The following is a 26,066-nucleotide window of genomic DNA, read 5'->3' on the forward strand; positions in this document are numbered from 1 at the left end:
ACTGAAGATACAAAAAGTGCTTCTGGCATAAAAATTATTTGTGTATTTATTTAAGGTACAAGTTTATGAAAAAAATATTTTTAACATAAAAAGGATTACATAAAAATTTTGCAGTGTGAAAATACTACGATACCTAAATTGTAAAACTAAAATTTACAATAACGCTGTAGGAAACAAAATTTTAACTAATAAATATTTTAAAAAATGTGATATGATTTTTTTAAAGTTTTTCGGTTCTATAAAAAAATATCTGCTGCTTCTGCGTATAAGTTACTTAGCTATGTATGTTTGGTATAAGGGTGTTCATAAGCGAATTGATATTGACATTATTGTTTCAGTGAAAGATAATTTTAGTACGTGTGTGTCTATTAGGAACATGAAATTAAATAGAGATACAATGCTTGAAGATTGATTTAATGGTCAGAATAATATAATAGCTTGAGATGCATGATTGTGAATGAAGCAAGAAGTGTGAAGGTTAGTTGAGTATTTGATAGACAGGACATACCTGCGGAGCACTGCAGATCGCCGAGGAAATCCAGGCTGCTGTCAGTAGCGCCTTGCCTCTCCGTTCTCCCCCACTTAGCTGCAGGGGCTTCAGAACTGCATAGTATCTGCAGATATAATACGTAAATCAAATAATTACTCTCAACTATAGCAAATAGGTTTTCGAACATTCACTTCACACAGGCAGCCCTGAGAAAAATAATTTCACTCAGAGCCTATGTTATCCTTGGGGATGGTATTTAATGTAAGAAAGGAGAAAAGGGGTAATCGGGTAAAAGGAATCGTACGTACGTATGAATCCATCCTACGAAAGTGAGAATTTTTTCTAAAATCGGTTTTTTGGATGAAGATTTTTCAGGAAATCTCAGTTTGGCCGTGTGCCGCACGAATTTCCTGAAAATTTTCATTATAAAATCGAATTTTCGAATTAAACAAAAAAATATTTTCAGCTAAAATAACATCAATAGTGCCATTTTTACCACTGATTTTAACCCGATCGGATGTACCTTAATATTTATATGTAGTAAATTTAACCACCATTCAGACATCAAACAGCCACAATAATGCAATTAAATAACTATTTCATTGAAATTAATCTATTTAAATAAAAATGTAAATGTTTTTTCAAAATCTTAAATCTCAGTAAGTTTTATTTTATTTTTTAATTTTATTTATTATTTTTTATCATATTCAATAATTTTTTTTTTGGGTTTATAAAAACAGTTTATTTTTAAACAAGTTCTGCTGCGTAATTATTATTACGCGTGACAGCTGATTCGCTCTCTGAAGGCATTATCAAACTGTCACGCGTAATAATAATTACACAGCAGAACTTGTTTAAAAATAAACTGTTTTTATAAACCCAATAACAACATTATTGAATACATAAAAAAATTAAATTAAAATGGAGTTCTAAAAATTAAACTTGTAATAATAAATCTCAGAAAGTTCTCCATCTTTGAAATTTTTACACAACGTAGCATTCGAATACGCGTGTGTTTATATATATATGTGACCTGTGACAGGTAAAAACATGATTTTTTGAAAAACAGAGCCATCTGTTGGACAAACATGTTTTTTTATTATAAAAAGTGCCATCCGTTGGACGTAAAAGTAGCGCCATTGTTTCTCTATCTGCACAGACAAAATGAGCTACAGCAACGTGTGGCGGGGTACAGCAAGTATAGTGATATAAATATTTAATGTCTTTGTGTACGCCGTTTTGCATAGGCAGTAGGTTTTTAGGCTAGTTTTTGGTTAATTATATTTCAATTGAACCCAAAAACCCTAATTTAGGTTCATAATTTGGGTTAAATAAAAGTTTAAAAAAATGTTTACCCAAAAACACACTTTCGTATATCAATAATAATGAACAAAATATGGCCGCTGAGTTAACACGACGAATTTTTAAATTTTAATCTTAAGAGGAAGCTACAAGCCAAAAATGTGTATATTCTTGGTGTACGTTACATCGTAGGTAATAGGCATTAAAATCGCTTGACAAACGGAGTCTAGAAGCGTTCGATTTCAAGCAAAAAAAGGTTTTTTATAAATTGTAAGAAAGGTTTTAACGGTTTTTAAAGGTTTAAGGTGTAAACCCGGTAAGATTAGAGAAAAATTATTTCTCGATAGTGAGTCATATACTTTCGAAAAATGTGTGCAAGTAGCAGAGTGTATTGAACTTGTAGCTTCAACTCAATCTCAATCAGCTGATAACAGAGTTTTAGCTAATTTAAAAGTCGGCGGAGGTCGTATCTCACCTAATACGCATGTGAAAAAGAGAGATGGATATAGTTTCAAGCGAAGCAGTAGTAATAATCGTGCGCGATCGCCGGTTCATCAAGTTACAAAGCGTAATTGTACGGTTTGTGGTTATAATAATCACACGGCGGTAGAATGTAGATTCAAAAATTATGTATGTAAAATTTGTGGTACTAAGGGTCATTTAGCAAAACAGTGTAAACAGGTAACAACACGTAAAAACGTGAATATTTTGTTATCGGATGGAATGGTTGGTGATGTACTAAGTATTGAGCCATATTATATAGAAGTTTCACTCGACGGAATAAATAATAAATTCATGGTAGATTCTGGAGCATCTTGTAGCGTAATTCCCGAAGAGTGTTATTTCAATAAATTCAGCAGTATTGAGTTATTGCACGAAAACGTGAGCTTACGGAGTTTTGACAATACGCTCATTGGTGTGGTAGGTACTTTCACACCGATACTAGAGTATAACGGTTTACGACACCGACTCAAAATTATTGTCGTCCGTAGTTCGTCTCTATCTATTTTAGGACGTGATTTCATGAATCTCTTTAACGTGGGAATAACTGGGATCGTTAATTGTGTAAAACAAAATACATTAAAGGAGCGATTAGTAAAAAAATTTCCAGAAGTTTTTACGGATAAATTAGGAAAGTTTAACAAGTACGAAGTGAATTTAACGTTAAAAGATTCTGCCGTTCCGATATTTCGTAATCACAGAGTAATGCCGTTTGCTTTGAAGGAAAAAGTTGAAAGCGAATTAAATAATTTACTTTCTAACGGTATTATAGAGCAAGTTCAATATAGTGATTTCGCGAGTCCAATCGCGCCAGTGATCAAGAAAGATGGTAGCATTAGATTGTGTGGTGATTATAAATCTACAGTAAATAATCAGTTATTAATTGACAAGTATCCGTTACCTAGAATTGAGGAATTACTAACCAAAGTGAATGGAGGCAAGGTTTTTGCCAAAATTGATCTAAAATCCGCATATAACCAGTTTGTTTTGAAAAAGGAGTGTAGACGTTTCACAACAATCAATACCCACTTGGAATTATTTCAGTATAAACGGTTAGTGTTTGGGTTATCACCAGCGCCAGCAGTTTTTGCTAAAGCAATGGCAAATTGTTTATCAGGATTACGGAACATGACGTTCTACTTGGATGATATTATTGTGATAGGAGAAGATGAAATCGATGAGAAAAAAACGTGTGTCTCGTTTTAGAGAGGTTAAAAAGTTGTAATTTAACGGTGAATAGTGAAAAGTGTGAATTCAATTTAAAAGTTATTGAGTTTTTAGGTTATAAAATAAGTGAGCAAGGGATTCAACGGAATAAAGAAGCCATTTTAAACGCATCAGCGCCTAGTGATTTAAATAAATTGAGAAGTTTGTTAGGTATGGTTAGTTATTATCGTAATTTTATTCCAAACATGGCAGATATATTGTCACCATTATACGATTTACTTAAAAAAGATGTTAAGTTTCAAAGGGGTACGGAACAAGAAAACAGTTTTGCGATAATAAAAAAAATATTGACTTCGGATAGGATTTTAACGCATTTCGACGAGAATATTCCTGTGAAACTTGTCACGGATGGAAGTATGAATGGAATCGGAGCAACTTTAATCCACGTCTTTAAGAATGGCTCAGAAAGACCAATAGGGTTCGCAAGCAGAACTTTAAATAAAGCGGAAAAGAATTATTCGATTTTGGATATTGAAGCAACAGCTATAATTTTTGGGATTAAGAAGTTTTATCAATATTTGTACGGCAGAGAATTTATTTTAGCTGTAGATAACCAGCCTTTGGTCAAAATTTTCGGTCAGAATAGAGAAATTCCTAAGATTGCGGCGTCAAGATTACAGCGTTATGCAGTTATGTTAGGATCGTTCAATTTTACGATTGAATACGTAAAGTCGAAAAATAATTGTTCAGACTTTCTGAGCAGGTGTCCAATTGAAAAGGTTAGCTGTGAAGATAATATAGAGTCTGGTTACATTAATTATTTTGAAAATAACGGGTTTAATTTGTCTTTAGACGTGATAAGAAGTGAGACCGAAAAGGACGAAATTTTAAGTCAAGTAAAACAATTTCTTATCGAGGGTTGGCCAGCATCAGTAAAAAAGGCACAGAATGTTAATTTTATTAGAGTTTTCTGGGAAAAAAGGTTAGAATTGTCATTGATAAATGGGTGTATTTTGTATCAACATAGAGTTGTTATTCCTGAGTCTTTAAGACAAGAAGTTTTAAAGATGTTACACAAATCTCATTTAGGGGTTTTTAAGACTAAAGGCATTGCAAAAAGCTTTGTCTGGTGGCCAAAAATTAATCAAGATTTGGAGAAAATAACAGAAAATTGTAGAGATTGTTTAGAAATTAAACCAGAATCACAAAAGAGTTCATTAGCAGTATGGCCTTATGAACCTGAAGTATGGTTCAGGGTGCATATTGATCATGGTAGCTTACATAATAAATTTTTTTTAATTGTGGTAGACTCTTCTTCGAAGTGGATCGAGTGTCTGGAAGTGAACAGTCTGTCTTCAAAAGAAAATATTGAAGTACTTCATAGATTATTTTCACAATTTGGTTTTCCAGCAACTTTAGTTAGTGATAATGGTACGTGTTTTTGTTCTGAGGATTTTGAAAATTTTTGTAAGAAAAATGGGATAGAACATATCACTAGTCCAGTTAACCACCCGAGTAGCAATGGGCAAGCTGAGAATGCTGTTAAAACCTGTAAAAATTTTCTTAAAAAAATTTGTAAAAATATTAGATTTCCTTCAGATTATAAAGAAAAGTTAGGTAACTTTTTAACTGACTATAGAAATACCGTTCATGCAACAACAGGGTGTGAACCATCTGTATTATTAATGGGAAGGAAAATTAGAACAGTATTTGACTCTCTGATTCCTAGGAAGGTTGATGAAAGAACGAATAGTTCAGGTTCTACTCGACAACACGAAGTAAAGCAAAAGGTTATTCAGAGTCAAGTCAATCAGAAAAGACAATATAAGGGTAGAAATAAGTCAAATTTGAATGTAGGTCAGAAAGTGATGACTAGAGATTTCAGAGCTCAGGGTAATAGGTTATGGGTCCCTGGGGTTATTGTTGAAAAAAAGGTAGCAAAATATATTTCATAAAAATTAACAAGTCTAATATGGTGTGGAAAAGACATTTAGACCAGATAAAAAAATTACATGTTTCATGGCAGGAGGGAGCCGGAAGTCGGTACATCTGACACAATGGAACTGTCGACGGATGAAGTTAATCTCTCAGGTATGTTACGTAATAGAAGTGACTCTAATACTGTTTCTCCATATTTCAGGTCTAACCTATGGCAGGGAAGACTTCGTCCAAGATGAGGGTACTTCGCAGTCCAGGAGTAGGAGTGGACGGACGACGAGACAAGAGAAGGGAAGCAGAAAGAAACGCGGCATATGATAGTTAAATTTAAAAAAAATATGTTGTGTTAATTGTTTAGAAAATGAAATATATAAAATAAAATTGTAATATGAATATGTAGTAATAGGGTATAATATATGTAGATAGGGGCATTCAATTTTAGTAGGGGAGGATGTAAGAAAGGTTTTAGGTGGTACGCCTGCTTTTTGAATGTGTAAGAGCGAGATGACAGATAGAGGTATAAAAGATGACGGATGCATCTGCTCGCTCTCTTTACCCAACCGACAGCTCAGAAGATAGACGTAGTCAATCCGTACTAAATTGTTAATAAACATTATCACCGAACACGCGTTCTAATTATTGGTAACCACCAAGTCTGTAAATAACATATATTTTGTAAATAATTTTATAAGAAAGTAAAAAAGTTAGTCAAGTGAAACTGTCACAGATAATCTTAGCTATAAAACTTAATTTTTTAAAAGTTATCCCCTTTATGCGTTCATACATTTCTATTGAAAAAATATTTTTATTAGTGGCTTGCATTTATATTTTTTATTGAGTAATTTATATATTTATTTGTATTCTACTCAGGAAAACCTTCAATTTACATAAATCATATTTTTTTGTATTCATAATGTAAACCAATTCGTTATCAAGATTAATCAAAATAGTGATTTGGCATTAAGCTTCGCCTCAAAGAAGTATCAATTAAAATGCATTTTTTTGTTTGAAATAGATTCTTGTCTTTGTAATCGAACTGATTTGACGTGTTTTAAATTTGTATGTACATATTAAAGATGTTCAGCGTATCTGGATATTTACTGCCACGTGTTTTGTGTGTGTTTTTTTTACCTGTCAACGCTGATGCAGATGAGAACAAAGCTGGAGAGGTATAGGCCGAAAACCTTGAAGAAGGACATGATCCTGCATACCAGATCGCCAGCGTTCCAGGAGACCGTCCACGACCAGGCTATCTCCATCGGCATCATCAGGAATGTTACCTGGAAAATAAACACAATTGTAACTCATAGTAATTAAGATATCTGAAATAGATTCAATTTGAGTGAGAACAGTCTAATGAGCGCTTTACACAACAATGTGTTTCTAACTTTGTTAATATTTCATAAATTTCTCTAATCGTAACACTTTTTCCATTATTCAAGAATAATACATCGTTATTCACTCACAAATAGTATTTTATATTTTGAGATAAAAATAATTTGGCATTCTCAGACTATAAAAATATTACGTTATTTCGGCTACTGGCATTATACCTAGCTTTTTCATTCGAAATTTAGGCGTATTAGATCTATCAAAAAATTAATATATAAAAATGCAAAAATGATTCATTTTAAATACATATAGGATAACGAAGATTTTTTAAATATTTATGTTGAGGGATCAATAGGATTTATAGGCCCTGTTAGGAGTTCTACCGAGACGAACCCTCTGATATGAAAATATCTGGAGTCGGTGAATTATTTTCCCATTTGATCTCTGGTGATTTGACGTGATGTTCTTGTATTGTTTTGTAGTTATTTTGTTTATATGTATAATGCACTTGCATAATGTTGATTGACTAGATGATCATTTGTGGAAAAGTGTGTGGAAGGGTTTAGTTTTTCCTATGGGGTAGATTAAACCCGGACATAAAATCGGAAAATAATAAGTCTTTTATTTAAACTATTTTGGTTCTCAAAACATAGGACACGACAAATCTTTTCTTGTGTTAAAGTCACTAGAATGAGTTGCAATAATAGTGAAAAATCAAGCCATCATAAATAATATTTTCACATTTAGCAAACATTTTCAGTATAATATACATAATAATAATAATAATAATTAGAATAAAATAACTTTGTTTTTAATACCACTCTGTTGCATATATATTCTCAATATATAAAACCAACCGGTTTTCGTTTACTCTGATCCTTCATCAGGGTTATATAAAAACATTATGGTATAATATGTTTTTATATAACCCTCATGAAACATTATGGTATAATATGTTTTTATATAACCCTGATGAAACATTATGGTATAATATGTTTTATATAACCCTGATGAAGGTTCAGGGTGAACCAAAACTGGTTGGTTTTATCTATTAAAAATATATAAAATGAAGTGGTATTAGCAGCTATTTTATTCTAATTATTGTAAATAAAATGAATTATTATTTTTTTGGTAAACTAATGTTTAAGACAAGATTTTTTATGCATAGCACAAAGGGTAACACTCATCCACATTGAAAAATCTCCTGATAAAAGATTGGCGTCTTGTATCTTTTATCAGGAGATTTTCAATGTGGATGAGTGTTTCAGGCTAATAATTATTGCTTATAAAAAAAGTAAATAAAATTAATAAAAGTTACTCAATTTGAGCTTTGTGCGGAGCTCTTGGGTAAAAAAATATATTTTTTTAATAAATTTGAGGTTAACCACGCCACCTGAAGATGTCATCGCAGGTGAATTTTTTTTCTCATATAGTATCAATATCATATAGGGTCAATGAAACAACATTTATGGATCTTAAAAAATTCTCTCTGCCCTACAACCCATATCTCATACCTTTTTCGTTCCAGATGTTCCTTTCCTTAAAAATACCCTCCTCTTAGCATCCCAAAGATAACACATTCTCTCCAGGCAGAATACTGCAAACATCCTTACAGACATAATATCACCATAAAACTTCAAGTTTTTCATTTAATCTAAAACTTTATCACTCACTCAAACAGCATGGAACCACAGCTGGAAAATATGATTATTTATCATTCCCCTACCTAAAATTGCATTGTCCTTCCTTGACCCAAAACTTTCTACCAAAAAGACTGAATGCTTTAGAATGTGCTGGTCTGTAATATATGGGATGACATCCAACCAGCTAAACGCTTCGCCCTTTCTCTGCAATTGTTCAAATAATTTATTCGAACCGTGCGCTTCATAATTCATTATTTAATTCCCACAGTTTTGAACGTCACGGAAAAGAATGCAAGAAATATCACAGAAAAATCTGTAAACAAAAATATTGTTATGGAGAATTGATTCTTTATCACCGTAGAAATCGGGTAAAACTATCATTCTACATAGGTTAGATGAAATTCTAAAATATCATCATTTGTTTATCACCGTAGAAATCGGGTAAAACTATTTTTCTATATAGGTTAGGTTAGATGAAATTCTAAAATACCATCAATTCAAATAACCGTAGAAATCGGGTAAAACTATCTTTCTATATTGGTTAGATGAAATTCTAAAATACCATCAATTCAAATCACCGTAGAAATTGGGTAAAACTATCTTTCTATATTGGTTAGATGAAATTCTAAAATATCATCAATTCAAATCACCGTAGAAATCGGGTAAAACTATCTTTCTATATTGGTTAGATGCAATTCTAAAATACCATCAATTCAAATCACCGTAGTAATCGGGTAAAACTATTTTTCTATATTGGTTAGATGAAATTCTAAAATACCATCAATTCAAATCTCCGTAGAAATTGGGTAAAACTATATTTCTATATTGGTTAGATGAAATTCTAACACACCATCAATTCTTTATCACCGTAGAAATCGGCTAAAACTATCTTTCTATACAGGTTAGATTAAATTCTAAAACACCATCAATTCTTTATCACCGTGGAAATCGGGTAAAACTATCTTTCTATCGGGTAAAACTATATTTCTTTCTAAATATAGGTTAATTAATTATAGGCTAGATAAAATTCTAAAATACCATCAATTCTTTATGAACCGAAATATGTAGGCTCATAAATTTCAAAGTAAACAGTGTTTACTACCTAAGCAAATTACAGTATTCGTATAAAGCTGGGTAATATAAGGAGTTTAAGGAATTTTTTAATTTGAAACGTTCTGAATAGAATATTTTTTACTTCTTTTATGGCATTGTTTGGAAGGTCTCTTTTTATTATTAATATTATTATCATTTATTACCACAGACCTGAATATTTCGCGTTTGCGAAAAACTCGAATTTTGTCATTTTTACGCGAAAATCGCTATTGTTCGAGTTCAGTTTCATTGAACGACAAAACTTCTAAATAAAAAACTGGATCAACTTTGTTGAAAGAAGATTTACACTTATCAATATGCTTTCAAGTTGATCAACTAAAATTGAATGCCTGATCCCGCTATTCTGGTGAATAGCGTGAATATTTCACGCGATATTTAGATTTAAAAAAAAAATCATACTAAACGTTGTAACTATTTCTTATGGTTTTGACACGTTTGAAAAGCATTCGAAAAGGCTGCGCACTGTTAATAGTTTTGCGATTTTCAAAAAAAGATAACATTACCTTTGCCGTGACTTTCGCTGAAAAATAACACAGCATTTTCCAAAAATATCGCGGTTTACAAAAAAATAAGCCGAAATTTTCAGAAGAAAATTTTCAAATTTTCATGAAGAATTAATCACGTATTCCCTGATGTTGGACATTGTAACGACGTTGGCTAAAGAAGGAAGAAGCATAACACAGCTGATTCGATAGCTCTTGGAAATAACCGGATATATTTCCGGCCGCGAATTTCTTCCTTGAATATTGTCTAGCGAAAGGGGAACGAACGGGATCTATAAGAGGATGCCACCAGAATAATGAAGGTCCTACCTTGGTAATGGTGTCCTCAAGGTTCCTCTTGGCCAGCACGTAAAGAAACTCACGGCGTAATTGCACTTAACACTTTGAATGCAACCTTACAGAGGCGGTGTAGAAATTGTACTAGCGAACCTTTCCTCTCCTGGTGACAGGGTTATAAGAACGGGTAGGTAGGATATAATATTTGAAAATATCTATCGGTATATATGCCTGAACAATATCATAATAACTCTAAAAATATATCACAAAAATAATTTTCACTTCGAAAATCTTAAATCATAAGAAAAGTTATTTGTTATCACTTATTTATTCCATAATAATTGTTTTGATGGGTTTCGAATTTCATACCATATTGTTACTGAAAAGATTTAATTTCTGTTAAATCTAAAATAATTATAAGTTTGTACTTTGAAACACTTGAATTTCTTATCTGTGGGCTACAGTCGATTAGGTTTTAGCTCAACGCCAACTTTCCGCTCCCGACCCGAGCTTATCTTAGAGTGGATAAAAGCTTACTTCTTTTGGATCGGAGCCAAGCTACATCTATTTATTTTACAGTGCATTGTCGGTTAGAATTAAAATATAATTATAAATCATTGAAGACAATATTAGCGATTTCTAAACGAAAAGCTGAAACAGAAAAATCAGAAAAGGATACGGTCACATCTAGGACTCGAACCCAGGACCCTTGTCTTTCCGGGACACCGCTCTACCAACTGAGCTAATGGGACCCTATCCCCCTCGGTCACTTTTAACTGTATTATACTTCGAATAAGAACTACCAACATTGTCTTCATTTTTTCACCGCACATTTTTACTGGCAACTTTATGTATGATCGCAAGTCAATAGATGTCGCACATTAAAAAATAATAATAATAAGATAGGTTTATCTAAAAAGACGCTGTCTAGATTGCATTTAGTTCGGGTTGAATCTTCCGTCGGCTCTATCCACCTGGTCGCCAAAACTTTGTGCGGTATATTTGCTTCTATTCTCACTAAAATTGGCAATGGATCTACAGGGTTTTCCAATAAGAGGTGTTATTTTGAATAGCCCGCTATTTCGGTAGATGTTACTTTCGAAGCTGTCATTTTTTTACATTTAACAAGTAAAAACTTCGTTATTTATAAAAATGGAACGATTCACGCTTCAACAACGCATTTAAATTAGTAAAATTCACTTGAGTGAATCAAATGCAAATCATCTTGTGTGATGAGACCATTTCCACCTCGGTGGCTTCGTCAACAAGCAAAATTGTCGCATCTGGGGCTCGGAAAACCCAAGAGTTATTATTGGAAAGCCTCTCTATCCTCAATGTGTGATTGTTTGATGCGGTTTATGGTCCGGCGGAGTCATTGGACCGTACTTTTTCGAAAATGAGGCTGGAGCAACAGTTACGGTGAATGGATCGCTATCGAGAGATGATTAATGATTTTTTATGGCCGGAATTGAATGGTATTGATCTGGACAACGTTTACTTTCAACAAGACGGCGCTACGTGCCACACAAGCAAAGAAACCATTGATATTTTACGGTTGAATATAAAAATAACACCTCTTATGGAAAACCCTGTATATGTAAGTGTATGTATCAATAGAATGCATATGTGAGTGTGTATGTCATCAATGTTGTGTTTGTCTGTAATTAGTGATAGTATCAACCATGTTTGATGTAAATATATTTGCGAGAGCTCTGGTATGAATCACTGTTGACAAACCTAATAAAAAAAATGATGTTCATTTTTTTATATCATTGAAGATAATATTAATAAATATAAACGAAACATGAAACAGAACAAAATACAGAAAAAAATAACGGTCACAACTAGGAAATGAATTCAGGATCTGTTGTCTTACCGGGACAGGCGTCTTAACCACTCGACCATTGCGCATTGGAACCTATATATTAAACGTCATATTTCAAATTCAAAATTAGCAATATCATCTTGCAACTATTTTTTTCCCATATTTTTAATAGCTACCTTTAATTTTTATGTTTATATGTTTTATAAATGTTTATAATAATAAAAAAATGTGTACACCCAATCATGTTTATGTGCTCCTGATATTTTGATCTTGTCGCTTCACGTTTTGACGTTTATTATATTCAATTGTGACATTAGCGCCACGGCGGAAATTTACACAAATTACCCCATGACATTTTCTGCCCTCCTGGTTTTTTTTAATTAAATGAAAATCAAATTTAATAATATAATGTAATCGATAGATTGTAACCGATAGAACAAGGACAGCATATCTGTTCACGTTTTGACGTTTATTATTTATACATAGCGCAAACCTGTGATAAATCACGTATGATCTGAATCTCGAAAAATCAGTTCCAATTTTGGAAATGGCACTCAAAATAATTTTCTGTTAAAAATATTATATTATACACGGGTGCTTTATTGCTTGTCTGAGTTCTCCAACAAAACTTTGAAAATGAACGAATTTTTAAATCTTATTTTTTGTATGAATATCATAAGAATATTTTCAGTCAGGCGAGTGCTTTTCTGTTGTTGCTTAAATGTTGCTCGTTTGGCGGTACGTATTCTGTACAATTTGCATTTATTTGACTGGTTATGGATAAAATGATCGTATTCAAAATTATCTTAGTCAAATGATCGTATGCAAAATGATCGTAAGCAAAATGATCGTAAGCATAACGGTTGTAATTGAATGATCGTAACTCTCAAATGATATTAAGCAAAATTATCGTCAGCACAATGACACTAATCGAATGATCGTAACTCTCAAATGATCGTCGGAAAAATGATCGTAGGAAAAATGATCGTAATCGAATGATCGTAACTTTTAACTGATCTTGCAAAGTGATCGTATGCAAAATGATTCTAATCAAATTATCGTAACACTTAAATGATCGTAAACAAATGATCGTTAGCAAAATGATCGTAAGCAAATAATAAGCGAATGATTGTAAACGAATAATACAATCAATCAAATGGTGATTTTCGATAAAATTCGCTTTCGAACATATGATAATTACGATCTTTTTACTTCGGTCTTTTGCATACGATCATTTGATTACGATCAAAACGTCAGTTACTATTAGTATTTATTTCCATTTAGTGCATTTTTCAAAGTACCTTCATTCTGTTGTAAAGCCATTTTAAATTTTGCACTTAATTTTTGATTTTAAGGAACATAATAAGTCTTAATATAAATTTAATATACGGCAGAGGATGGAAAAGAAACAGACCAATTATAAATGTTTACAGATGGTTTAAATGGTAAAATTAAAGTAAAGTATTTAGTGAATGTAGGCTAAAATATAAATAACTAAGTAACAAATATAAAAGCCGAACTAAATAACAAGTATAAAAACTGGAAGCAGAACAAATGTAATAAACCTATATCATTTTATTTTATGCATTATACAAGAATATATGCGTTGATGCAACTATTAATCTTCCATTAACATTGTCCTTGCAATTTTTCACATCCTATTTTACCTACAAGTACCTGTCATTATCTAACTATACGTGTGTGTTTGACATTTTACAACAATAAAAGCGACTGTCAAACCAGTTTATTGATGTAGCCTGTTTGATGAAAATCTATTTGTGAACAGTGCTGTTATTTATATCAACTCAGGGTAGAAGGCCTGTGCAGTGAACAAAGTTGGTTCCCTCAGTGTATTTCGTATCCAACCTGGATGTTATGGAAGCTTGTGCGTAAAATAAATTATATCTCCTGTGAGTGAAACCAACCATCAACATCTTTGAAGAACATTAAAGGGGTAAGTCTGGTTCCTTTCTTACTCCATATTCATCATCTCAGACCACAGTTGTGTCAACTTCAAAGTTCACAGTTAATATTTTACAGTCCACTCTTGAATAGCTTATTGCTATCACAATATGTGTTTATACTGTTAAATCTACTTCACGATATCCAAACCTGGAACTAGTACGTTCGACAAACATCCAACCAAGGCTTTCTAACGAAAAACGCTATAACAGATTATGCATCGCCCATCCAATTTTTATGACCATCGATCCATAATATAACCATGGCAAAATGAGGGCTTAGAGTTCCAGACAATATTATCTTGCATTTGGGTTATTAGTCTACCAAAGCGATTAGATTAGGAAGTATTGTTTAAATAAATATACCAAAGAATAGAGGTTACCTATAATCGCTTTAGGATCGGTAATAAATCATGATTATTATTATTGGAGAGGTATTATTATTTTATAGCTGTTTTTGGGTAAGTGTTAGTAAATGTAACTAGTTATGACAATCTTATCGAGAGGATGTCTAGGTAATTTATGAATAAGTTGAGCAATACAGAACGTCAATTTACAATTCTGATTGTGATGTCCTTGCTAAATATGACTGAGAAATTGCCGTTTATCTTGATTACGTTTAGAATAAGATATTTTAAAATAATATGCGTATATGTGTGTGTAAGCGTGATTGCCACCAAAAGTTAATAAAAAGCATTGTCATTGACTACGAGTGTATCTGCCAAGCTTCAGGTTGATCGGACGTCGTGAAGTGGGTTTATTTACGCTACTATTATTTCATTAACGAAAACAATAGTGAAATTCAAATAGATGCGTTCAAAAAAGGATAAAATTTTCGGACAAAATCTGTAGTAGAATCTGTGTTTTGAACATTAGGTAACTTTACGCCAAAAACAAATAACATACCTCTTCAAACATACAAATGTTTTGGACAATGTAAAAACTGATCTTGATACTACAAGCATGGGGAAAAATCTCTTACTTATCTCTTTCGTTAAACTTCTTTTTTTAATTTTTTTTTATTAGTGTCTATTTAATAAGGTGTGATGAGATTTACATTATATAAAAATCTATAATATTTCATTCATATAGTTTCTTCTTAGTCCTCCTCACTAGGTAGTCCTGTGCTGAGGCGGACCAAATTTGGCCAAAGAAATTCAAAATATTTTGCAATAAAGCTGTTTAATATTGAAACACTTTTATGGTTATTCCAACAATCCGGTTCCTACCTAAATTGCCCTCCCCTAGTTTTTATTCCATTTCCTAAAAGTCTTACCTTCGACAAAAGACGTAAGAAGATTTGAAAAATAGAAGGCTAAAGGCAAGTATCTTTTGTTACTGGATATTTTTTCGTCGTTGTTGCATTTTTGTCGGCCCTTCGTAATAATGATCATAAAACAGTATAATTTATCAGCCCCAATCATAATACGTTAAATAAATATTGTTTATTATGGAGAGTTATCGAAAAACCATTCATGTTGTGAAACAATAAATATTTGTGATACAAAAACCGTTCGTGGTGAAACAATACAAGATGTACATCTATAAACTATGGTTTCCACAGAACATTCAAGACCAACATCAGAACTTCCAATTGAAGCCACAACATTCACAAGGTAAAGACCTCTTTTCCCACTCCTATTTTTTCCCTGTGATAAACACGATTGTTCATTCTTATTTTCTTGCGAAAAATTGCAATCCATTCGTCGAGTACCAAATCGATTTGGTACAGAACAAAAGTCATACAATGCACTTCCACTAGTCATAAAACGGAACAAAAATTTATTCTAAACATATATTAGATACCAAGACTTTGATCATAAGATAACATCAACTTTCTTATTAATACCTGTTTATAAGATAAGTATGGTACGATGCTGATTGTAATTTATTTTTTTATGTAATTGGTGTTTTTATTTTTGTTATTAACTGCGCCTGCTCTTAACACTGGAATTATAGTTAGAAAGGCATAATACAACCATTAATGTAATTTTAAATGGTCAGCCGTTTTGAGATATTGGTCAGATTTTGTGTTTTCTGTTGGAAAATGTGATCAGTTGAGCAACCACTTGTGGTCAGCAAATAGAACAAGATTGATCAGCAAATAATGTCGACCTAACCTAACCTAAATTAACCCAACTTAAACTAGCCATAACCTAACCACGTATTGAGACTTATATTTTTTCATCGCCGACAAAGATATAGTTTGATGTCCAATGGTTTAGTTGTGAAAATTTAAATTACTTCCTTCCCTTCCAAAAAACACATTGAAAATGGAATTAAGGTGACACAATACTGTAATAACGGGGTTTGTTCGACGCTCAGATTTGATTTGATTCTGATGAACGTATTACTAATATTTCATTTTTTTCTAGAGAAACACTACTATAAGTTATTAATTAATATAAGTTACATATATAAGTTTTTTTAAATTTTTTTTTTTAATAACAAAATTTTTGATACATATACAATTCAGGTACATACATAGTAATATAGAATGAAAGAGTAACAAAAAAATCCCACAAAGGCGAAACCTGAGCATGGGTATTATAGTGTAAGGATAAAACAGTGGTGTTTAAAATATATATTTTTAAACATGTAAAAAGTATCAATAGAGATCAATGTGATTGGTTTTTTTTTACAGAACCACACACACACACACACACACACACACACACACACACACACACACACACACACACACACACACACACATAAAACATAGATGCATGTATATTTCTTTGATTTACAGAAATTAATCTTTAATTTACAGAAAGACATGTGGTATTTTAGTTATTTAGAAACAGGTAGCATAAATTATAGAAAAAAGTTACTCGCTTCGAAATTATTTCTTATCCAACTTTTAACATTTTTCTTATATAAGTTCAAGTTTTGACACATGTTGATGGAATTGGGTAAAGAATTGAACAATTTTGGGGCAATATAGTTGATGTGCCTTTGGCCCAGCCTAGTTTTGCAGTGAGGGACTGTGAACACGCATGTGGTATGTCTCTGGCTCGAGCGATTTGTGTTTTTGGTGAAATTGATAGGACGTGTAAATGTAAATTTGAGACATTGAATACAATAGATCTGTCTTAGTTCAATAATTTCAGTTTCTTGAAATAACTGGTTGGTGGGATATGTCTTGTTCCTTTGGTACATTATTTTAATGATGGACTTCTGAGCGATTTCTAAGGGTTTTACGTGGTTATTGTAAGTTGTTCATATAAGTTATATATATAAGTTATTAATAATAACAGGACCTTAAAATTAAAATATTTTATGAAAAACGGTTTGAAAATTTTATGAAACGTTTTTTGGCGATAAAATTACCGATACGCACCAGATTTTATTTTAATTATTTTTATTTTTATTTTATTTTAGAGATTTGGTAAAATTTTAGGCAAATTCAACCTTAGGTCTGTCCAATACACCAAGGCCGCGCGACGCATATTTTTGTGCACGGCTGCTTCACTTACGTCGTTAAGATTCTGGCTTTATTTTAGGGTATTGTCTCGTCTTATGTAATACTTCGCTTAGTTTTCCGCTAAGGATAAATAATTTTTTCTCAAGTCCGCATCTTCGTTGATGAAAGCACTTGTAATCCCTGCTCTGAAAAATTAACAAAATTTCGATAATATATTTTAATTAATTCTTTCATTTTCCAGTTATCTATTTTATGCCCAATCCAGTATGGCTGTTTTTGACATGAAATGTCAAAAACACGTGAATGACACGAAGAAGATAATGTCGTCATTAATCTGATCATAAAAAATCTTTGTTTTAAATATTTTCCCATTTTCCGGGAATGACAGTGTACGAATGATTTATAATTTTTTTTATTAATTAAATGTTATTTTTAAGGCTTTACGAAAAACTTATCATTGTATTTAAAAAAAAACATTCAACTTATCTATGAGTACCATTACATGCTAGTATATTTGTGAAGAGTAGACCTTGCGTTCGAAAAAGTTTATAATTTTCCCTTATTTAATAAAGCAAAACCAAAATTTTCTACGAAATCGTAAAATTTATAAGTAGGTACTTAAATACCGAGATACTTAATTTAAGAACAATGTATTTTATGTGACCTTTTTTATAAATTTAAATAAGGAATTATATTATTTTTCCAAAGAAAGTCACCTTCTCAATGACAATTTTAATAATTAGTCGCCTGAAATATTAATACAAATTGATAATATCTCCCGAGTAAAAATAAATACCGCCGACGGGAATTGAACCCGCACCTTCTGATGTCCGGTCAGATACTCTGGACCACTGAGCTACGTCAGCTTATTCCCAACCCGCCAAATTATTCAATATGTTCCACAATCGACAATTACTTTTTTTAAATTTTATATTAGTTACTTTTTTTAAATAATTAGGTACATTTTTGTATGGCACATGAAATAAAAAATATATATAAAATTAAAACAGATCATTGAAGTACTCCTCACTAGGAGATCCTGTGCTGAGGGGGACTATATATGTTAGTATACGTTTTCAGCGACTAAGATGATGTTTTAAATATATTAGCTAGTTCTTCTTCCGATATTTCCCTAAGCCAAGATTTGATGTCCTTAATGTAGTTATTTTTCGTTTTCCTTTGTTTGATGTTGAGAGGGAGTTTATTATATAATTTGATTGCTAAAAATTCAGAGTTTCTTTGTCCAAAGGTAGAATTACATTTAGGAATATTTGGCATGTCTGTTTGCTTGGCTCTGGTTTTATGATCGTGAGAGGGGTTTGCCTCTGGTTTATTTTTTAAGTGATGAACTAGAATATTTTTAGCATAGATTTTTTGTAAACTTGGAACATCAAACAGATTAAAAATATCAGTAGTTGGCGTCCTTACGGGGAGCTTTAATATTACTACTTATTATATATTTTTTTCACCTTTAAACAACGATATTTTTTTTGTAGGAAAGGCTTTGTTAGTGCTAAATTTCCCACTAGATGGCGTCGAGACATATTATATCTACATTTGTGGTGAAATATTTTGACTCAAATATTATTATTTTTTAATGATAAACTAATGTTTATAAGACAAGGTTTTTATGCATAGCATAATTATTCGTTATTAAATGCTCCTAATTTGTTATTCTTTGTGCTATGCGACGGGAATTGAACCCGCGACTTCTGGTGCAAACTAAAGTTGGTTATTTACAGGTGGTAGAAAAATGTAATTAGCAGTAATTCGGTCCAGTCAGGTGTTTTGGGCCAGTGAACTATGTGGACTTATTTCCAACACACCAAATAATTCAATATGTACTTAGTAATTGTTGATTAAAGTACTAGTACATATTGAATTATTTTCGTGTTGTAAATGTCAGTGGTCCAGAACAACTGACCGGACATCAGAAGATGTGGGTTCAATTCCCGTCGGAAGCATTATAAATATTTTTTTCCTTTGTGCTATGCATAAAAAACTTGTTTTATAAAATGTAGTTTATCATTAAAAAAATAATAATGGTTCTTAGTTCCGGTAAGAGTTGATACATATAGTGTGTGCCAGGTTGGCAAGACTTTTGTGTCACGTTCTATCCTCTCTGATTACCCCTGTGGTGAAATGGTGTGATTGAAGCTGGTTGATGATACAACGAGATATCCATCTTTACTTTCAATTGCAATTTGAATTTAATTTTTCTTTCCAGAAATAGAGTCTCATTTTCTAACACTCAATAAAATAATGTTGTTGGTATTTTACGATGTTCCGTTTTATATATTTAGAAACAAAAATACACAAGTTGTAATATACCGGCTAGCAGAGATTCTTAAAATATTATACAGCTAAATAAAATAAAAATATCACTCACACGTATCAATCAATCAATCAATAAAACAGAAACCATTTTAAAATAGGCATATTAAAATAACCTATGATTTACGTAAAAATATTCTTTTTGAAGTGAAATATCTTTTGGCTCGCCTAGAGGGGTAAAACCGACTCACTCGACGACGAAGCTCTTGCATGGAACGATTTTTTATTCGGCCATCCTCTTGACTCGTCGGCTCTATCCAGCTGGTCGCCAAAACTCTGTGCGGTATATTTGCTTCTATTCTCACTAAAATTGGCAATGGATCTACTTAATAAATTTCTTTGTATATATTTTAATACTAATAAAATAATTGTTTTATTTTCAAAAATATAAGGACTTGTTTACAACCATTTTCACTTTTTTTTACTATCGAATCAAATTCGATGTTTCACATTGCCGGGCGTCACGTGACGGTCAAAAATCTTCGGTCTTGAAGAGACCCATGTTGTAAGAGGGAGAGAACTCCTAGAAGCGACCCGTGACAAATGCCAAATGTCAACCGTGCACATATGTTGGGCGCGCGTTTGGCGTGTTTCCCAACTACGCACCGGTGTTGAAGGGATCAATGATGCAGGTTATTTGGAGCACCTTTCACTGTAATACCCGTAGAACAAGAACAGTATATGTATTGAAATAAAATAAAAAACTTTCCTTGAAATTGTTTTTTAGATCAGAATAACCAGATACTTCCTAACCTTCATCTTCCCCATATCATCCCCCTTCCCATTATCTTCAGCCTCCAAACAAACCTCAACTGGGGATGCCATAGTCTCACTGGTTGCAGACGATACTCCTTTGCGATATTCATATTTAAAAATATGTTTTTTTCCATAGGAGAACCAGCACGCACTAAACACATTTCATCATAATATATTCCGTCTATTTCGGTATATTTTTACAACCAATTGATACAGTTCAATAGAGGCTGGAATATTCTCAAACGAGATGAGATAATCTATCACGCTGTAGACATTCATAAGGGGATAGCGGGGTTATACAAACAAATTTAATATATCGTATCTCCACAACAACAACACCGTTCACTTCCATGTTATTTTTTTCTATCTAGGAATGATAATATATATATTCCCGTGTGGCTTTGAAAATTATAATATTATTATTTTGACTACATTTTTTTGGTGTAGCACTTCCAATGATTAGATATTAGATAATACACACCTTCAATTATTTAATAAGAACGGAAAAAATTGTCCCCACTAACCGTAACCTTTTGCTTATTAAGGCGATGCGATACGCAGTAATGCAAAATCATGTGTTTTTGGTTTGAAAATTTGGTCGCCTACAAATGTTTCAGATGCTTTAATTAAATACTGCGAGTAGAATACATCTTGGCCTTTGAAATAACCAAGTATTTTTTAGATAAATCTTTTTATAAGCCCAGAAAAAAATAATGTATAAGGCCTATGAAAACTGCTTTAAAGTTCAAAATCTCCTTCTTACGAACCCATTTTCGGTTATGATTTTATTGTATAATGTGGCAAATTAAGTTATTTATAAAATGATCGAAAAAAAATAACATATTTATGCCCGAACATCCACAAAATAAAATAAAAGGCACTTTTTGGCCATGTTTTTTTCTTGCATAAATCAAAACAGGCGGATGGTGTGAAACGGGAATTTAAACCTAATCGCCATCTATGTAAGGGTTGTTATTGACAGCGGCTTAATTTAAAATATTACACGACGTAGTGCATCGCCTTAAAATGAGGTAACATTGCGTACTTTGTCTCAATGGGCGTCTTACACTATCCTTTTTTTCATACCGATCCCAACATGGATACTCTTTTGGTACCAATATGAAAAATCATTGCTTTACACAATAATTATTTTCATACTCGCAATAATTTATTTTTTTTAGCAAAAAATTTACTCTGAATACATTTTTTGTTAAGTGTTATTTTACCTGACATGCTAGAGATGTCCCTGTGTTATGGCGGGTGAAATTTACATACTGAATTTATTCATAATTATTAGCCTGAAACACCTTTATAAATTGAAAACATCTTCCGAGAAGAAATATATGCGGCCAACAGGAATTGAATTGCAGTCTTCTGATTAATTATTATTATTAATAAATATTTATTTATAGACATTATTTGTGTTTTGGAAATATGTATGTATGGAGGTGGGTTTCGGTTTTTAAGTTATCAGGGTTGAAGATTTTAGGAGCTAAGTAGATAAATTGAAGACTGGAGTGTAGTATGCAGGTTAGGTACTTTGTAATGTCAGTTATTTATATAGTTTTGGTCTGTATGTCAGCACACCTCAGTGTAGTATGCAGTTTAGGTACTTTGTAATGTCGGTTGGTTACATAGTTTTGGTCTGTATGTCAGCATACATCAGTGTGTTATATAGTTTTGGTCTGTATGTCAGCATAAATCAGTGTAGTATGCAGGTTAGGTACATTGTAATGTCAGTTATTTATATAGTTTTGGTCTGTATGTCAGCATACCTCAGTGTAGTATGCAGTTTAGGTACTTTGTAATGTCGGTTGGTTACATAGTTTTGGTCTGTATGTCAGCATACATCAGTGTAGTATGCAGGTTAGGTACTTTGTAATGCCGGTTGGTTATATAGTTTTAGTCTGTATGTCAGCATACATCAGTGTAGTATGCAGTTAAGGTACTGTGTAATGTCGGTTGGTTACATAGTTTTGGTCTGTATGTCAGCATACATCAGTGTAGTATGCAACTTAGGTACTTTGTAATGTCAGTTGGTTATATAGTTTTAGTCTGTATGTCAGCATAAATCAGTGTAGTATGCAGGTTGGGTACTTTGTAATGTCAGTTATTTATATAGTTTTGGTCTGTATGTCAGCATAACTCAGTGTAGTATGCAGTTTAGGTACTTTGTAATGTCGGTTTGTTATATAGTTTTAGTCTGTATGTTAGCATACATCAGTGTAGTATGCAGTTAAGGTACTTTGTAATGTCGGTTGGTTATATAGTTTTAGTCTGTATGTCAGCATACATCAGTGTGGTATGCAGCTTAGGTACTTTGTAATGTCAGTTGGTTATATAATGTTGGTCTGTAAGTCAGCATACATCAGTGTAGTATGCAGGTTAGGTACTTTGTAATGTCGGTTGGTTATATAGTTTTAGTCTGTATGTCAGCATACATCAGTGTGGTATGCAGCTTAGGTACTTTGTAATGTCAGTTGGTTATATAAGGTTGGTCTGTAAGTCAGCATACATCAGTGTAGTATGCAGGTTAGGTACTTTGTAATGTCGGTTGGTTATATAATTTTGGTGGTGTAACTGTGTTGTATGTTTTTTTTTATATACTAATAGTTGCCATTAGAGAAGAAAGTATATCTCGGAACGGTACTAAATCGTCAGAAAATAGCAACACTTTGAAGATAACCATGTATCATAAATCACAAGGATACGTCTGTCATTTTTCTTTGCCATTGCTAATAATAATTACAAGTAATCAAAAACAAACGCCAAATTAACAATAGTAAACAGTAGTACGCGTTCGCAATCAGTAATAAACATATTTTGTTGTATTTTAACAATGTTTTAAATACAAAACGAAATAAACATGCAATATTTCCACTTGAAACAGTTTCGTAAAACAATAATAGATAATGTCAAATAATGTCCGCCATCTTAAACTGTACGGAAATCAGTCCCAAAATAGAAAACATTCGTTTTTTCAAACCGAATTCTGAATTCTGTCTTTAACGGACATCAATTTTCTTGGTATTAATGGCTTCTACGAGTCGAAATGTATTATGCAAATTGGCGACATCCGTTATCTTTGAGACATCTAGAGTCCGTTATCTAGAGATTTTCTACAAAGTGGAGAGCGTAAATCATCCAGTTATGAAGACTTTCGAACTCCTTAATAGTGTTATGAAACTACGACCATAAAAATATTTAAAGAAAAAAGTCATGAATCATGATAATAATAAAATCATGTATAACTTTTATCACTGACGGACAAGGCAACTTTAAGTAGGTACTTCGCAATTATTAAATATTACTAGCACAGACTCATGAAAAATCACGGGATAGTTTGAATTCCAATTTTGATCATGACAATAATTAAAATAATTTTTCTGTTAAAATATAAAACCATATTTATGTAGGTAGGTACTATCGCCTGTCTGAATTCTTGACACACTCAGTCCCAATTTCGAAAATGACACTTACATAAGCAGAGTTAAGAGCAGATGAAAAAAAATGGTACCAATGAAAAATCACGGGATATTATAGTTGGAAAGATTTGTGAAACTGAAAGTTAAGTCATTTTCTCATTTAAGAGACAATGAGAAATTATGTATCTTTCGAGTGAACACATTATTAAACTTGTGAAAATAACGATATCTATAAAAAATTTACACAAAATAAATGCAAAAAATCGAATCATTACTATCATAATAACGTACTTTATTGCTCTTCTGAATAGTTCTAAAAATTTGTTCCAATTTTAAAAACTAAATTTAAAAAAAATGTAAATAATTTAACGAAGGAATATTTCACATCACATCTCAAAATATGTAACAACAATCATTAAAACAACCAACACACACAATCAAATAAAAAGTGTCGGTCTGAATCAAAACAAAAGGTACGTCATTTTTCAAATGAACTTAACAACCATGGCCACCTCTACTTTAAATTTTAAGTAAACTTTAAATTTATATTTTTATTCGACTTTTTAACTATTGCTCAACGATTCTTTTCTTATGTAATGAATGACAGAGAACAAAATAACTTGCAAATTCTGCAAAACAGAGCAATGAGAAAAATAACTAACTAACCATCACACCGTTTCTCCGCAGTGGTAGGCAGAGAGAACGGACCGACAAACAACTCGGTCTTGACACACACTTATGCAAAATTGATGTTCAACAGAAACTAAAATGTTAGAGTTGCAGACCGCAATGATATTTATACATGCAATAAAAAACCACCTCTTAACAAAATACTTTTTAAACAACATTATATACAACAATGGCATTCACAGACAAAACACTCCACACTGAGTGCACACGTGAAGTGAAATTAGGCTACCAAAAAAGGAAAAAGCTAATGGACAAAATTGTTTAATTCGTTACAGGATACCATAAAGTCGGTGGTTCAATAACTTAAATGTCCTAGAGTTCTTCGCCGATTGCTTTGAAATTTGCAACAGCGCCATCTGTTGGACGTATTGCTTCTCTATCTGCAAAAACAGACTGAGCCATAGTAACGCGTGGCGGGGTGCAGCTAGTAATCAATAAAAAAATAATAATGTTTGTATGTAATTAATAATATTACTAGACATTTGTAAGCTTGGATGACTAAAATAGAATGAATAAATAAATAAAACATTTGTAAAGATATATTCTTAGACCCTGATCTTTGACAACCAAAACTGCTTTGTAAACATAAACAGTTCTGTTGTCAAACATGTCTTTGTAATCAGTCTTATAAGCGTTTATTAGAAGTCGTAACCTTAATAAAATTCGATAAAATCAGAATTAAAATTGTGCACGTACACAACAATATTATTATTTATTTCGTCGATCGATTTTAATCTAAAGACAAACATTCCCGGGTTACGAATAACCTGACATGGTTTGAAAATCTCCTACTACCACCACAGTAAGCGGAAAATGTTGCTTGTGTTGTCATGAGGGACTTACCCAGCCGAGGAATTGAACATACTACGCCTGGGTGGGACCCAAACGCGATGACAACTCAGTCATCATTCAAAATGATCGATTATTCGACGACGCTCTTGCACGGAAAGACGCGTCATTCGGCCAGTCTCGTGATTCACCGGCCGCCAAAACTCTGTGCGGGGAAGGTCGATTTTTGTGTGGCGTGACGGAATTCGGCCAGTCTCGTGACTCGAGACGGCAGCTCTTTCCGCAGTCCTGTGACGGCTATTTTATATTTTTTTAAATATTTATGTAACTGGACAAGAGCTACATTGAGCTAGTGAGGCTATGGCATCTCCAAATGGTGGTTTATTGTAAGTTTGGGGAGTGTGGGGAGGTGAAGAGGATGGAAAGATAAAGGTAGGGAAGTACCTGACTATTCAGATCTCGTCACTAAAATACGGCGTGATTTCAAGTAAAATTTTCATTCTGAGTGGAGATATTTTTAACCAGGGCGACTCGGCGAGAGTTCTGCCACAAAAATATACAATAGAGGTAGGTATGATTTTTTGGTGACCGGAT

General features: G+C 32.5%; 1 protein-coding gene across 1 annotated transcript in view; it reads right to left on the reverse strand.

The window, feature by feature from the left end:
* AkhR (Adipokinetic hormone receptor) overlaps positions 1 to 26,066 on the reverse strand; it is a 146,117-nt gene that overhangs the window by 72,069 nt on the left and 47,982 nt on the right. The window contains exons 2-3 of the mRNA XM_089639016.1: positions 6,530 to 6,678; positions 509 to 614 (exon numbers count right to left, since the gene is read on the reverse strand). Coding sequence (XP_089495142.1) covers positions 509 to 614; positions 6,530 to 6,678 — 255 coding nt within the window. The remainder of the gene's footprint in view (positions 1 to 508; positions 615 to 6,529; positions 6,679 to 26,066) is intronic.

This window comes from Hesperophylax consimilis, chromosome 13, assembly GCF_061612785.1.
Source record: "Hesperophylax consimilis isolate HC1 chromosome 13, BYU_Hcon_1.0, whole genome shotgun sequence".
In the NCBI taxonomy this organism is placed as follows: domain Eukaryota; kingdom Metazoa; phylum Arthropoda; class Insecta; order Trichoptera; family Limnephilidae; genus Hesperophylax; species Hesperophylax consimilis.